At 37.5% G+C, this 14,717-nt stretch overlaps 1 protein-coding gene across 1 annotated transcript in view; it reads left to right on the forward strand.

Moving 5' to 3' along the window:
* The window catches only part of LRPPRC (leucine rich pentatricopeptide repeat containing), a 114,192-nt gene that overhangs the window by 30,266 nt on the left and 69,209 nt on the right, over nucleotides 1-14,717 (forward strand). Inside the window, exons 12-14 of the mRNA XM_003125183.7 lie at nucleotides 1,866-1,984; nucleotides 4,079-4,172; nucleotides 8,188-8,254. Coding sequence (XP_003125231.4) covers nucleotides 1,866-1,984; nucleotides 4,079-4,172; nucleotides 8,188-8,254 — 280 coding nt within the window. The remainder of the gene's footprint in view (nucleotides 1-1,865; nucleotides 1,985-4,078; nucleotides 4,173-8,187; nucleotides 8,255-14,717) is intronic.

Raw genomic sequence — 14,717 nt, forward strand, 5'->3', positions numbered from 1 at the left:
GTAGTTCCTTCTGTGGCGCAATGGGAGCAGGTTCCTGCTGGAGCACTAGGACACAGGTTCAATCCCTGGCCTGGCACAGTGGGTTAAAGGATCTGGCTTTGCCATAGCTGCACAGTAGGTTACAACTGTAGCTCGGCTCTGATCCCTGGCCTGGGAACCCCATATGCCACAGGGTGGCCAAAAGCAAAAAAAACCAAAAACAACCCAAAGTGTCAAAGACACAGTTCCTTTGTGGATATTGTGCATATTGCCATTTCTAGTGTGTAAGCTAAGAAATTATGGCTCAGAAAAGGAAAGTTATTTGCTCAAATTTACACTTGCCATTAAGTGTTAGAATCAGGGTTGAAAGCTAGGTCTCTTTTAAACTCCAAAGCTTGTTTTTGTTTTGCCACTTTGCTAGAGTGTCTTAGCAGAAACTTAGCTGTTTGCTTTAAACCATGGTTGTGAGAACAGTCATTACTGGTTAGGGGGGCTATGGAGGAAGTTAGATCTGTATGTGACTAGTAATTGAAAAGCAGCTAGCTCTGTCCCCCTGTCAAGAGCTTGGTAATATTTGCATATGAAGACCAGCACAGTGTGATTTGCCATTTTATGATGGTTTTAAGGGTTATTAGTACTAATTCCCAGGGGATTATTAGAGGAATAGTTTTAAATTTTGCTTATGATTATTGTTAGGATTGTGTAGGATTATTGTTGTTTGGACCAATTCTACATGTATGTTCTCTTAAATTTATGTGTAAACACATGCTTTGTCTTTTGGGATTTTTTTTCTCTTATTTTTACATCTTGAGAAATGTATTTAAATATCTAAAATTTTGAAGATATTAGGCAATTTTAAATATAATGAACTGTTCAAATTTAAAATAGTTTGATCTATCATCTGAATTTTATCTAAAATGTGCAGATATTCATAATTAGTCAAATTTGCCTATGTAGTTTTACACTCAGAATTTACAATCAAGTTTTTGTACTAGAGCGTATTACATAACACATTTATAGCCATGTAATTTTTCTGTAGATGATATAAGGCAAAAACAGGGACATTTAAAGGAAGTTTTCACAATGTGAAAGTGAGGAAGCTAAAGGAGTAAATTTTAAAGAGGAAAATGAGTCCTTTGTTTTATTAAACTGCTTTCTCTGTCAAAGTAGGTAACACTTAACTAGTTTTGACAATATTCTAGAATTGGCCTGATGCAAATAAATCAGTTTGTACCATTTGAAGTTAACTATAGCTTTAGAAAGAACACATGAAATATCCTTTTAAGAAGTTAATAAAAGATATTTTTGTGAATGGGAAAAGAGAAAGAAAACAACTTACTAGTCTTTTATCGTTTTCCATATAATGAGAAATCACTTGTTTTTATTCATTTTTTTTATTCTTGTGTTATGAAACCACAAGTTAGTCACAAATAGGGAATTTTTACCTGAGTGCTGTGCTTAAAAACTCTTGTCTTTGACAGATCTCTTCTAATTTCTTTTCTCTGCAGTATTTATTCTTGTCAAGTTTGTAGGTCTGTCTTTGCTCTGTGATAGCAATGATGTTTTATGATCTCTGTTCAGTTGAGGCACCAGAGAAATTATTAAGCATCTTGCTTAATTGTTTTCAGTTTTCTTACAGTTATAATTCCTAGGATATTTTATTGGCACTCCCTGTTGAATTAATAGGGAGAAATGAAGAAAGAAGCAATGTAATTTTTTCATTAATCATCTTATTTCCTAGCTCTGTTGTTCATTCTTTTTTAGGCAAACAAAATGCTGAGTATTTTTCCTGCTTTCATTCAGAAAGTAAATGAATTGAACCTTTTGATCTTTTGTTAATTTATTCCAAGGTCTTCATCTTTGCTTTTCTAAATTTGATTTTACAGGTATAGTTGAAATCCTCAAAGGAATGCATGAATTAGGAGTAACTCCTGATCAGGAGACATACATAAATTATGTGTTTCCATGCTTTGATAGTATAAAGTCAGTTCGTGCTGTTCTGCAGGTGAGTGCAAGTATAGTCTTAATTTCATAACCGAAGAGAACATCTTTCCTCCCTAGCGTTTTGTGGTAACCAAAAAAAAAAAAAAAAAAAAAAGTCATTAAATAAACTTAAAAAACTTCAAAAGCTAAAGTAGCATTTTTCTTGTATGTTAAAAAGACAATATGCTGATATCAGACAAAATTTTGTTTTGTTTTGTTTTTGGCTGTACCCCCAGCATGTGGAAGTTCCCAGGCCAGGGATCAAACCCACTATAGCGATCCGAGTCACAGCAGTAGCAGCATCAGATCCATAACCTGCCGAGCCACAAGAGAACTCAAGAAAAAATTTAAATAGAACAATTTCAGTCTTTAATCCTATTCTCCGGTGCAGCTTCAACTTTCATGTTTTGAATATTACTTTTTCTTTCTATATGAATTTTCATAATACACTCATTTGTATATTTACTGTTTTTTTTTTTAATAAGCCTTATTTGACCCCTAAACATTGTTTTCCTGAGAGATACTTCCTGTCCAGAATAGGTGTGGCATTAATGAAGGAGCATATGAAAAATTGATTTGTACAGTGCATTGAATCAGCAAAGGTTGCATTTTTCATTTTCAAAATAAAACACTGTACAATTAGGAACAACATGGCAGAGTACCACATATTTTACTTAGAAATATTTTGTTCAGAAGACCTGTTTCCTATGTGGTTTTCACATAATGCCTTTATTTTTCTATTATTGTTAGAGTGTTTTCCTTCTTTCAAATAGTTAAATAATTACTGCCCTTTTAAAGGTAGAGTTTATATCTTGAGTGTCTTTCCCTTTCCCTTTTTACCCTGAGTACTTAACAGTTTTTGAGACCGCTATACATATACATATTTTATTGTTAAAACATGAATTAAAAAGTTATTTTCCTGCATGTTTTCATTTCTCCCAAACCTGTTTTTTTCACGTGTCATCTTTACATTATAGTAAGTTAATTCCACAAATTATTATTATTATTTTTTTTTTTTGAGATTTTGTTGTTGTTGTTGTTGTTGCTATTTCTTGAGCCGCTCCCGTGGCATATGGAGGTTCCCAGGCTAGGGGTCGAATCGGAGCTGTAGCCACCGGCCTACACCAGAGCCACAGCAACGTGGGATCCGAGCCACATCTGCAACCTACACCACAGCTCACGGCAACGCTGGATCGTTAACCCACTGAGCAAGGGCAGGGACCGAACCCGCAACCTCATGGTTCCTAGTCGGATTCGTTAACCACTGTGCCACGACGGGAACTCCCACAAATTATTTTTTATGCTTGCATGCTGTTTCATTGTATGGATATACCATAATTTATTTATTTTTGTTATTGACTAGTTTTTTAGTATTGTGCTATTATTATAAAGTGGTTCAGTAAATATTTGGTTAAAATTTGGCTCATACTTAAAAATTATTAAAGAGTGATATTGGGACAAGTAATTAACCATTTAGAGTTAAATAAAAATAAATTTGATCTTTATCTTTGTATGCCCCAAAATACTTTAGATCAATGAGTTCCATTTTTATTTTGTGAGAGAATTGTTGTAGTGTCTCAGTGAACTCTTCCTAGAAGGAAGGAACTCTAAGTGTAACAGATTATATTAATCTGAAGATAAGCATTTAATTTGGGATGTCAGAATGCCATCTCATAGCTTTTGCTAAAGTCCAGTTATTCAGTTTATGTGTATGACCTCTTTAAATGAAGAATTATCACAATATGGTGATATAGGCAATGAGAAAACAAGAAATTTGGTTGGCATATCAGAATATTTTTAGCTAAGGTAGGAGTTCCCATCGTGGCGCAGTGGTTAATGAATCCGACTAGGAACCATGAGGTTGCGGGTTCAATCCCTGGCCTTGCTCAGTGGGTTAAGCATCCGACGTTGCCGTGAGCTGTGGTGTAGGTCACAGACGCAGCTCAGATCCCGCGTTGCTGTGGCTCTGGTGTAGGCCGGTGGCTACAGCTCCGATTTGACCCCTAGTCCGGGAACCCCCATATGCCACAGGAAGTGGCCCTAGAAAAGACAAAAAAAAAAAAAAAGAATATTTTTAGCTAAGGTATATTGTCATTGAAATATGCTTTATCCCTAGGAACATGGATGCCTACATGAAAATACTGTATTTTCTCAAGCTGAATTGAGAAGTGAAGCAGTAAATGGGAACTTAGACTATATTTTATCCTTCTGTAAGTATACAACATTAGCGGTAAACCTGACAGGTTGATTTCAGTTACTGTTAAGGGTATGCAGAGTAGTTCAGGCCCTCACTGCCTATCTCAGGTAATTCAGAGTAATTTCCTTGAAAGCAAGGAAGTTTTTATATGTTTTGTTCAAGTCAGATTGATAATATATGCTTTAAACTTACAGATAATTTGTAAGTAATTTTAAAAGTTAATAGGACCTTGGCAATAATGTGATGTTAGATTGGATTGGGGACCCAGAAAAGTTGGGTCCTGTTTATAATTAAGCTGCTAATTATGGGACCTGAAACAAACAAATCTCTGTGTGGTTCTTTGCTTCAGTTTCATAAAATGGGATAGTGTTACCTATCTGTCCACCTTGTGGGAGTTGTGAAAACCATGACCCCTTGTTTCGAAAGTGTTTTCTGAGCTAATGCCTTTTATAGCCCAAAGTTACATGAAGCCATCTCCCAGTCCTCATTAATAAAAGCACAGCAAATGTTTAGTAAACATGTGTAAATGCTAAGTGCTTTACAGTGTTCTTCACATGTTAATAAAATTCCTCCATTGATGGATAAAGAAGGGTGTAGAGAGGTTAAATGATTTGCCCAAAGTTAGTGACTGAGCCAGAGCCGAGCTCCATCTAACTGTAGCCTCATTTTTTTTCACTAGACTGTATTTGGGTGTTAATCAATTAAACTCTGTTTTTCCTTCTTGGCTGCCCCCTCAGCATATGGAGCTTTCCAGGCTAGGGGTCAAATCGGAGCTGTAGCTGCTGACCTGCACTTCAGCCACACAGGATCTGAGCCTTGTCCACGACCTACACTAGAGCTCACAGCAATGCCGGCTCCTTAACCCACTGAGCAAGGCCAGGGATCAAAACTGCGACCTCAAGGATACTAGTCAGATTCATTTCTGCTGAGCCATGAGGGGAACTCCAACACCAGATCTTTATTTATTTATTTATTTATTTATTTTATTTTCCCACTGTATAGCAAGGGGATCAAGTTATCCTTACTAACACCGGATCTTTAATCCGTTTTGCCAGGCCAGGGATTAATTTATGTCCCAGCACTCCAGAGAAGCTGTCAGTCCCTTTGTGCTACAGCAGGAACTCCATTGGTTGGACATTTTTTAATTTTGATTTTTTAACATATCAGTGGCGTTAACTTGACACTATTTCAGATCTTGTGAAAAAGGTATCATTTAAAACAAACATCAGTTTCCACCCCTAAAATGTTAGTTTAAGGGGGGTGTTTTTTGGTTTGTTTTTTGGAAGTACTGTAGCATTCAGAAGTTTCAAGGCCAGGGATTGAACCTGCCACTGCCACAACAACGAGAGATCCTTAACCTGCTCCCACCAGTGGACTCCTAGTCCCCTAAAATATTAGAAGTTAAGCTTTGATTAACATATATTCAAATTGTATAAATGGGAGCTTTGGAAAAACCAGATCACTGGTATATATTACCTGAATCTGTGTTCTTTAAAATAGTTGATCGTATTATAAAGGGATACACAAAGTGTTCAGCCTGAAAAATGGTGACCATTAGAAGTGTAGTTATTTGACTGTAAGGTTGGGTATTAATGCTGGCTGCTGTCTGAGTGTATTGATTTTGCCTTCCACTCTGTATAATGTATGGATTTTCCATATTGACAAGATGAAAACAGAAGCATTAGCAGGGGAATCTGGGTGCATAAGGTGGATACCTGAGAGGTGGCTTTTCCTTTTATCATACCATGCATTCCACTGCATTGTCAACCTCTTGATTTTTTTTTCAGACTTGTTTGTTGCTAAGGAAACTAGATGCTTTTTGTCAGCAGACTTGCAGCTTGCTGAGATGTTTCTGGTCATCTTTTTAATGAATAAGAATTTGATAATATTCTGTAAAATACTAATTTGCATAGTTTAGAAATAAGTTTCTAGGAGATTGTTTATTAAATGTGCAAAAGAAAAATGCCATGAACTTAAAGACTATAAAGATTTCAGCCCAATCCCATCAGTGCTCTCCCTCCCCCTTTGAATTATAGGTCTTTGAAGAGCGGTTGGTTCTATAATTGCTCGGTTACTGCAAGGAATGGCAGGTAGTAGAGAAGAGTATAAAATGGCTTGTCTTTTTTTTTTTAATTGAAGTATAATTGACATAGAATATTACATTAGCTTGAGGTATACAACATAATGATTCTATATTTCTGTGTATATTACCAAGTGATCACTGCAGTAACTCTAGTTATTGTCTGTCCCATACATGGTAACAGAAGATTCTTTTTCTTGTGAGAGGACTTCTAAGATCTACTCTCTTAGGACTTTTCTCATAGGATGTATAGTATTATTAGCTGTAGTCACCACACTTGATAGATGGTTCATCTTGACTGAGTTTGTGAGTAGTAAGAAACATTTTTCCATTTGAGTGTGGAGGCATGGAAGTTAATTTGATCAAGCAAAACTAAAGGTTACCAAAAAGCTTGGGGAGTGTTCACTTTAAAATTTCTGTAGTGGAGTTCCCATCGTGGTGCAGTGGAAACGAATCTGATTAGGAACTATGAGGTTGTGGGTTCGATTCCTGGCCTTGCTCAGTGGATTAAGGATCCAGTGTTGCCATGAGCTGTGCTGTAGGTCGCAGACGTAGCTCGGATCTGGCTTTGACTACACTGTGAGTTCATATCTGATTCCACCCCTCTTGGCTCATTCAGTAGCCACTTTACATACATACTGAAAATTAAAGAATAGTGACAGTTGGAGATTCTGTTGTGGCTCAGCGGTAACAATCCGACTAGTATCCATGAGGACGTGGGTTCGATCTATGGCTTCACTCAGTGGTTAGGGACCCCTTGTTGCCATGAGCTATGGTGTAGGTCACTGATGTGGCTTGGATGTGGTGTTGCTGTGGCTGTGGCTGACAGCTGAAGCTCCAGTTCACCCGCTAGCCTGGGAATTTCCATATGCCGAGGGTATGGCCCAAAAAAGCAAAAAAAAAAAAAAAAAAAAAAAAAAAGGAGTGACAGGGGAAAAAAAAATTCGGGAGATGCCTACCATGATTCTGTCTCCTTCTGGTAAAGGCAATGGTTATGTGATTCATGTTAATACTAAGGCCAGTCAGGCTTACACAGTGTCAGCATTGAAACATACATGGTTGTACCCTGTTAAATGCCAGAATAAATAGTAGAGCAAACGATTATCAGAAAGTGAAAGATCAGTATAAATCAACTACATAACAGAGGTAAAGAAGTTATTGCCACTCTTACATGAAAGCAGGTCATGGATCATAGTGGAAAATAGAATGAGAAAGTGCATGGTTCAATAGAACCCAACATCACTCTCAGAAAAGAACTTTTCCCCTATTTTCTGTCTTTAAAGGGTAGTTAAAAACCTTCCCTTCATAGTGCCATGTTGTCCATTAACGTACACCTTGGTATGTGTATCAGGCTGACTTTGAGTATGCTGGTACATTAGTTATTGCTGTTTTTATAAAATAATATTTATAGAGTCATTAGTTGTATAGATATATATAAATAAAGGAAGATATTTTTATTTATTTATTTGTTTGTTTATTTATTTATTTATTTCTGTCTTTTTGCCTTTTCTAGGGCCGCTTCCTGCAGCATATGGAGGTTCCCAGGCCAGGGGTCTAATCGGAGCTGTAGCCACCAGCCTACGCCAGAGCCACAGCAACATGGGATCCAAGCCACGTCTGCAACCTCCACCACAGCTCACGGCATCGCCAGATCCTTAACCCACCGAGCAAGGCCAGGGATCGAATCCGCAACCTCATGGTTCCTAGTTTGATTCGTTAACCACTGTGCCACGGCGGGAACTCCAAGATATTTTTAAAGGATAGCTTATATTGCCAATATATTTTGTTGCAACTGCTAATTAACTTTGTATGAAAACTTTTCCATTTTTTTAAAGTATTTCCAAAATGAAATTTGAAAGGTATTGGTATAAATGTGTTTCCAAATGAGTTGATGATATAAGCTTTTGGTTTTGGTCTGGGGTCTTATGATGATCATTTTGTTTTGCAGTGGAATCAAATACATTGCCTCTTTCATTTACATCATTGAGAGGCAGCCTCATTCTGGGCTTTAGAAGGTAAGATGATCACCTTATCTAATATGTTCTTTGCCTGAATTTGGACTGCTTTCTTCTTTTTCACCTACCATGTGAGGCAAAAAACAGATATTTTTATCTTCCAGAATACTAGTTACCTGAAATAACCTTATCTGTTTTATTCTTCCAACTAAGTAGTTGAACTGGTTTAAAATGCCTTTTATATCATCTACTCCAAGAAAAAAATATTTATTTGGTAAAAGTCTTGTTTCAGAAAAGGAATCACTGTTTGAAAATGGTGGGTTGGAGTTAGAAACAATTTTGCATGTGTATTTGATTTATACTTTGAGCATTTAATTACAAGACCGTTATTCAGTGAAATACTACTCTTCTCCTCAGTGTGCTCGGGGAATGTGAATGACCTTTCCTTTCAATTTTGTTATTTTTAAAAAATAAACATATAAAGACGAGTTGAAAAATAGTAAATACCCACATACCCTTTATATAGATTCACCAGTTGTTGATATTTTACCATATTGCCTTGCTATCTCTCTCTCATTTCCTTTTTCTCTACTGATGTGTTTGTGTGTGTATGTGTGTGTGTGTGTGTGCGCGCGCGCGCGTGCGTATATACTTTTTTCTCATTTTTTCCCTGAACTCCTTGAAATTGCAGATATCATGATGCTGGATCCTTCAGTATGTGTCTTTTAAGAATAAGGTCATCATCTGTATAATCACAATACCAATATCATTCCTAAAAAATTAACAGTGCTATGACATCATCTGATAGGCTCTGGGTTAAGATCATCCCAGCTGTTCTAAAATTTTCTTTTATAGCTATTTTCCTTTTTGAGGATTTAGTTAAGTTCATGTATGATATTTGATGGCTGTCTCTATTCTCTTAATCAAGAACAATTCCCTACTTTTTTGGTGGGTGGTGGTGGTGGGTTCTGGGTCTCTTTCTCTGTAGAATGTCCCTCTCATATTTTGTGTTTATCTCACTTTTTCCTCATGACCAGACTCAGATTGAACATTTTTTAGCAAATAGAGTTCATAGATTGGCCCTTCTAAAAGGGTATAATGTCAGGTGTCTAGTATTGGTGCCATAAGTTGATTTTAATCATTTGCTTACAATGGTGGCCCTCACGCCTCTCCCTTGCAAAGGAACCTCATCTTTGAAATTAGTAAGGTACATTTGAGGTGTTACTTTGAGACAGTCTATCTACCCTGTTTGCCAGCACCTTCCACTCTCTGGTTATAGGAGGAGTTGGTAATTGTTGTTGAATCAGTTGTTAACAGTGGTGGGAGCAAAAGTAAGAGTTGCTTATTTTGTCTTTCTTTCTGTGTTTCTAATGATCATGACTTCTAATATCGATCCCAGTAATTTTTAGAGTATCGGTGGGAGCACTGGGGTTTTCTGTCAGCATCTCCAGAACCTCCATTGTGGGCAAGAAGAAATAGAACAAATAGGGTGGGATTCTTGCTGCTGCCCTTTCTTTAGCCAGTGCAGATCCACTCCTTTCATATACTGCCATCCATTTAAATACTTTTCTGTTTTGTGTGAGGTTAGAAAAAAACATCAACAACCAAGGTCTGTGCTTTTAAAAATAAAATTTGAAAAATACGGAATATGTAATCAAGTAGATAGAATGTTGGTAGAGTGAGATTTTTAAAAAGAATCTATAATGCATTATGAAGTGAAATATAGTGACTTTTCCTGTAACTGTCCTTCATAAAAAAAACTTGAAAACAAGTTTTTCCTATAAATTTCCAGGTTGTAGGCATTTCCTTTTTTGGCTTTACTGATGTTATATTTTTTAGTCAGTTTGAATGGCAGTTGCTGTATTTTCACAAATCCTAGACATCGTAAGCAAAGTACTTGGACTATAATTGATCTAATATGATGAAAAAAAACAAATTGTATGTTCCTAGATCAGTCATTGAACTTTTGGTGGCTTAATGATTAAAGTATGCAGAGATGCTTACTCTTCCAGTAAATGTGTCTGGTTGCTGTGTTTTCTGTTTCTACTTTATACTTTTGTGTCATCTTTGCTAGAAGATTCTTTTATTGTCCCTCTTGACAACCTTCAGTATACTTACCTTAAGTAACCTACATACACTTAAATAATTTGCTGTTTCTAGTTTATTGTCAGCTGGGAAGTTAAATACAATTTGGAAAAAAAAAGGTCCTAAATAAAGGCATGCATATCTTTTTATGCTCTTACTTTGTGACAGATTTTGTGGTAGCTGTTTTTTTTTGTTTTTTTGTTTTTTTTTAGGGCCACACCCGCCCCATGCGGAGGTTCCCAGGCTAGGGAGCCAATTGGAGCTGTAGCTGTGGGCCTACACCACAGCCACAGCAATGCCAGATCAGAACTGAGTCTACACTATAGCTCAGGGCAATGCTGGATCCTTAACGCACTGAGTGAGGCCAGGGATCTAACCTGAATCCCCATGGATCCTAGTTGGGTTTGTTAACCGCTGAGCCACAATAGGAACTCCTGTTTTGATTATTAGAACATAAGCTCCCTGTTTATTTGGTTTATTGTTCTATCTTCAGCATGTAGATGTTAATACTCGGCACCTGATCAGCAATGTTGAATTAATAACTGAGGTCCTGAATTCTGTGTTTTTGCCTTTGTTTTTGAGCATTCCCTTTATTTCAGCAAGTATTTATTGTTGATATTGGTTAGGATAGATTGTATTCTATTTTATTTTATTTATTTCTATTTTATTTTTTAATTGATTTATTTTTCAAACTTTATGGCTGCAGCTGTGGCAACACCAAATCCTTTAACCCACTACACCGGGCCACGGAACGAACCTATGCCTCTGTAGCAACCCAGGCCACTGCAGTCAGATTCTTAACCCACTGCACCACAGCAGGAACTCCAGATAATAAAATATTTTAAATAAGGTAAAGGGAATTGTCTTTTATTCGGAAGAAAGAAGACTAGTTTGTGCAGTTTGGAGGCCTGGCTGAGGCAGAGATGCATCTAGGATGTATTTGAATCTTAGACATTGTATTTTTCATTTCTAGAAATTCAGATTTTTTAAAAAATATCTTCCATATCTCCTTAACATGCTCATGCTTCTTCCTTCTTCTCTATATGGAGATATCAGTGGTAGACATTTTTATGCCTTTGCCTGCTAAATCTATTAATTTTTTTCTCATTATGCGTCAAACATTTGTACTTGTTTGTAATTTCTGATTGGATGTCAGATGTAGATTTTTGTGCTAGTGGATGTAGTCTCTTTTTTTGGCTACAACCGCAGCAAATGGAAGTTTCCAAGCCAGGGATCAAATCTGAGGTATAGCTGGCACCTACGCCAAAGCTGCAGCAACACCAGATTTTTAACCTACCGTGTCAGGCCATCAAACTCCACACCTTGGTAGTGACCTGAGCCACAGCAGAGACAACACTGGATCCTTAACCCGCTGCACCACAGTGTGAACCCCTGGATGTGGATTTAAAAAAAAAAAATTCCTCTAAATATTTTTTAGCTTTGTTCTTCAATGGTCTTGAGTTAAGTTACCTGGTACAGTTCTCTTAGTGCTTGTTTTGCTGCTTTGTGAGGTGGGACTAGAGCAGCTTTTAGTCTAGGATTATTCTCACTAAATTAGTTGAGCCCTAGTATGAAGGGAACATCCTCCTGAGTACTCGATCTGCAAATCCAAATCTCATGTATTTGGAGATTATTGGGAATGTGCACTGTTCCAGTCGCTGTGTGAGTACTGGGAATTGTCTTTTTTGGAGCTTCTGCGAAGTTCTCACATAGTTTCCTGAGCTTCAGATTGTTTCCTCACTCGCATGTGCTTGTCACTGTCTGCAGACCTCCAGGGCTCTCTCTTTGTCAGGGTCTCTGCTCTGAGAGTCTACCCTAGAAAAATAAGTTTGAATTAGTCCTTTCCAGGGAAGTATTTTAGATCTGTGGGTCCTAAAACTAGATTATATTGATGAAGTTTTCTTGATGTAGATACAGAAAATTTCAGGTTGTGGTAATTTGGCATAAATCATAAAAATATGCATAATTTGAAGCATTTGTGACTAGTGGTAATTTCTTTTCCTCCTACTCTCCAAACATTCAAAACGTTGTCACAATCCATTATCTTGGCATTAACATAGCTTTCTATTCTTTTATTCGACACTAAATCAAATAGTGCATGTATTTTAAAATCCCTTTGTCAGTACATTCAGTACAGCTTTTGAAACGGTCACCTATCACATGCTTCTCAGGGTCCTGTTGTACTCGTCCGGCAACTTTAGAACGGGCTGAGGGACTAGCAGAAAACGGAACAGATTAGTGTTGCCGGTAGAGTCCTACAGCTCCTGTGAAGATGAGCATCTAAGAGAGTCACTCAAAGTCACTCCTCACAAAAAAGAATTAGTCATAGTTATCAGAAATGTAAATATAACATTAAATGAGATGTCATAGTCACTTTGGCTAATCCTAAGAGAATCTTGGATGTTGGAATGCAATTTTTGAAATAGTTATCTCCCTTTTGTATTACTTGCCTGATAGTGTTAAATCCATGGTCCAAGAAGCAGTCGTTCCTCCCATGTGTTCTTTGGGCCCAGGTTAATTTTTTAATGCTTTCCACAATATTTTTGAAAGACCAACACTATTTTCTTCAAAGTGTCAAGCTAATATTTTCTTCAAATAAAGTGTCAAGCTAATATTTCTGTAAGTTGGTAAGCTCAGCAGATGATTACTGAAAACTAGTCAAAGTATAATGCCTTCCGAAAGTTTCGCAATTTAATAATTAGTCTGTTAACATACAGAGGCAGGAGTTCCCGATGTGGCGCAGTGGTTAACAAATCCAACTAGGAGCCATGAGGTTGTGGGTTCGATCCCTGGCCTTGCTCAGTGGGTTAAGGATCCGCGTTGCCATGAGCTGTGGTGTAGATGGCAGATGTGGCTTGGATCTGCTGTTGCTGTGGCTGTGGTCTAGGCCGGCGGCTGAAGCTCCTATTAGACCCCTAGCCTGGGAACCTCCATATGCCGTGGGTGTGGCCCTAGAAAAGACAAAAAAAAGATAAAAAAAATAAAAATAATAAAAAAAAACATACAGAGGCAAAGTCAGTTCATTGCTGCTTAGTTAGGGTAAGATTATTCAAGATTATGAGGGAATCGTTACCTTTAAACTTTTTTTTCTTTTTAAATAAAGCTATTTTAGAAGTATTTTTAAAGGACGTTTACTTCTGACTGGTGAAGTTAGTGAATTCTCCTGTCAAACCCAGAGCAAGATGTTTAATATGAGCAAGACTATCTTTCCTCTTAACAATAGCACTGGCTGAACAAAATTGAAGTCAGGAAGAAGGCAGTGTACATTTTATATATTATTGAAAACTTCACCACCAGAAATACTGAGTCACTTCTAACAGACAAAATGTCACTAAAGACAATACAATATATCAAAAAGAAAAATGTAGGGTGTTCCAGTTGTGGCTCAGTGGTAACAAATCTGACTAGCATCCATGAAGATATGGGTTTAATCCCTGGTTTCACTCAGTGGGTTAAGGGTCTGGCGTTGCCCTGAGCTGTAGGTTGCAGACGAGGCTCAGACCTGGTGTTGCTGTGCTGTGGTATAGGCCGGTAGCTATAGCTCCCACTGGACCCCCAGCCTAGGAACTTCCACATGCCATGAGTGCAGCCCTAAAAAGACCAAAAAAAAAAAAAAAAAGAAAGAAAGAAAAATGTGGAGTTCTGCTGTGGTGTGGTGTGTTAAGAATCTGACTGCAGTGGCTCTGGTCAATGCAGAGGCTGCAGCTTTGACCCCTGGCCTATAGCAGTAGGTTAAAGAATCAGACTCTGCAGCTGTGACTTGGGCCCAGTCGCTGGCTTGGGAACTTCCATATGCTGCAGGTGTGGCTACAGGAAAAAAAAAGAAAAAGAAAAATGTTTCAGGATTGGCTTGGAGGCGTTAAGTCTTTGTAGTCCACAGTTGAAGAGGTCTGTGATATAAGGAGGGATTTTCTGACTCAGTGGCGACAGTTTGAACTTAAAAAAAGTAGGAGTCTGTACCATTGAAGCAACTTGGATCTGGTGTTGCTGTGGCTGTGGTGTAGGCTGGCAGCTGCAGCTCCAATTCAACCCCTATCCAGGGAACTTCCATATGCTGTGGGTGTGGCCTAAAACACAAAAAAGAAAAAACAGAATGAAATAATGCCATTTGCAGCAATATGGATACACTAGAGATTATCATACTAAGTGAAGTAAGTCAGAAAGAGAGATATTATATATCACTTATGTGTGGTATCTAAAATATGACACGAGTGAACTTATTTATAAAATATAAACAGACTCACAGGTGTGGAAAACAAACTTACGGTTACCAAAGGAGAAAGGGGGTGGGGGAGGGGTAAATTAGGAGTTTGCAATTAGTAAATGCAAACTACTATATATAAAATAGATAAACAGTGAGTTCCTACTATATAGCACAGAGAACTGTATTAAGTATTGTGTAATAAATCATAATGAAAAGAATATGAAAAAAAATATA

Source organism: Sus scrofa, chromosome 3, assembly GCF_054392235.1.
Source record: "Sus scrofa isolate SSC_HxYL_T2T_F1_AM1 chromosome 3, Sscrofa_HxYL_maternal_Yorkshire_Landrace_v2.0, whole genome shotgun sequence".
Classification (NCBI taxonomy): Eukaryota; Metazoa; Chordata; class Mammalia; order Artiodactyla; family Suidae; genus Sus; species Sus scrofa.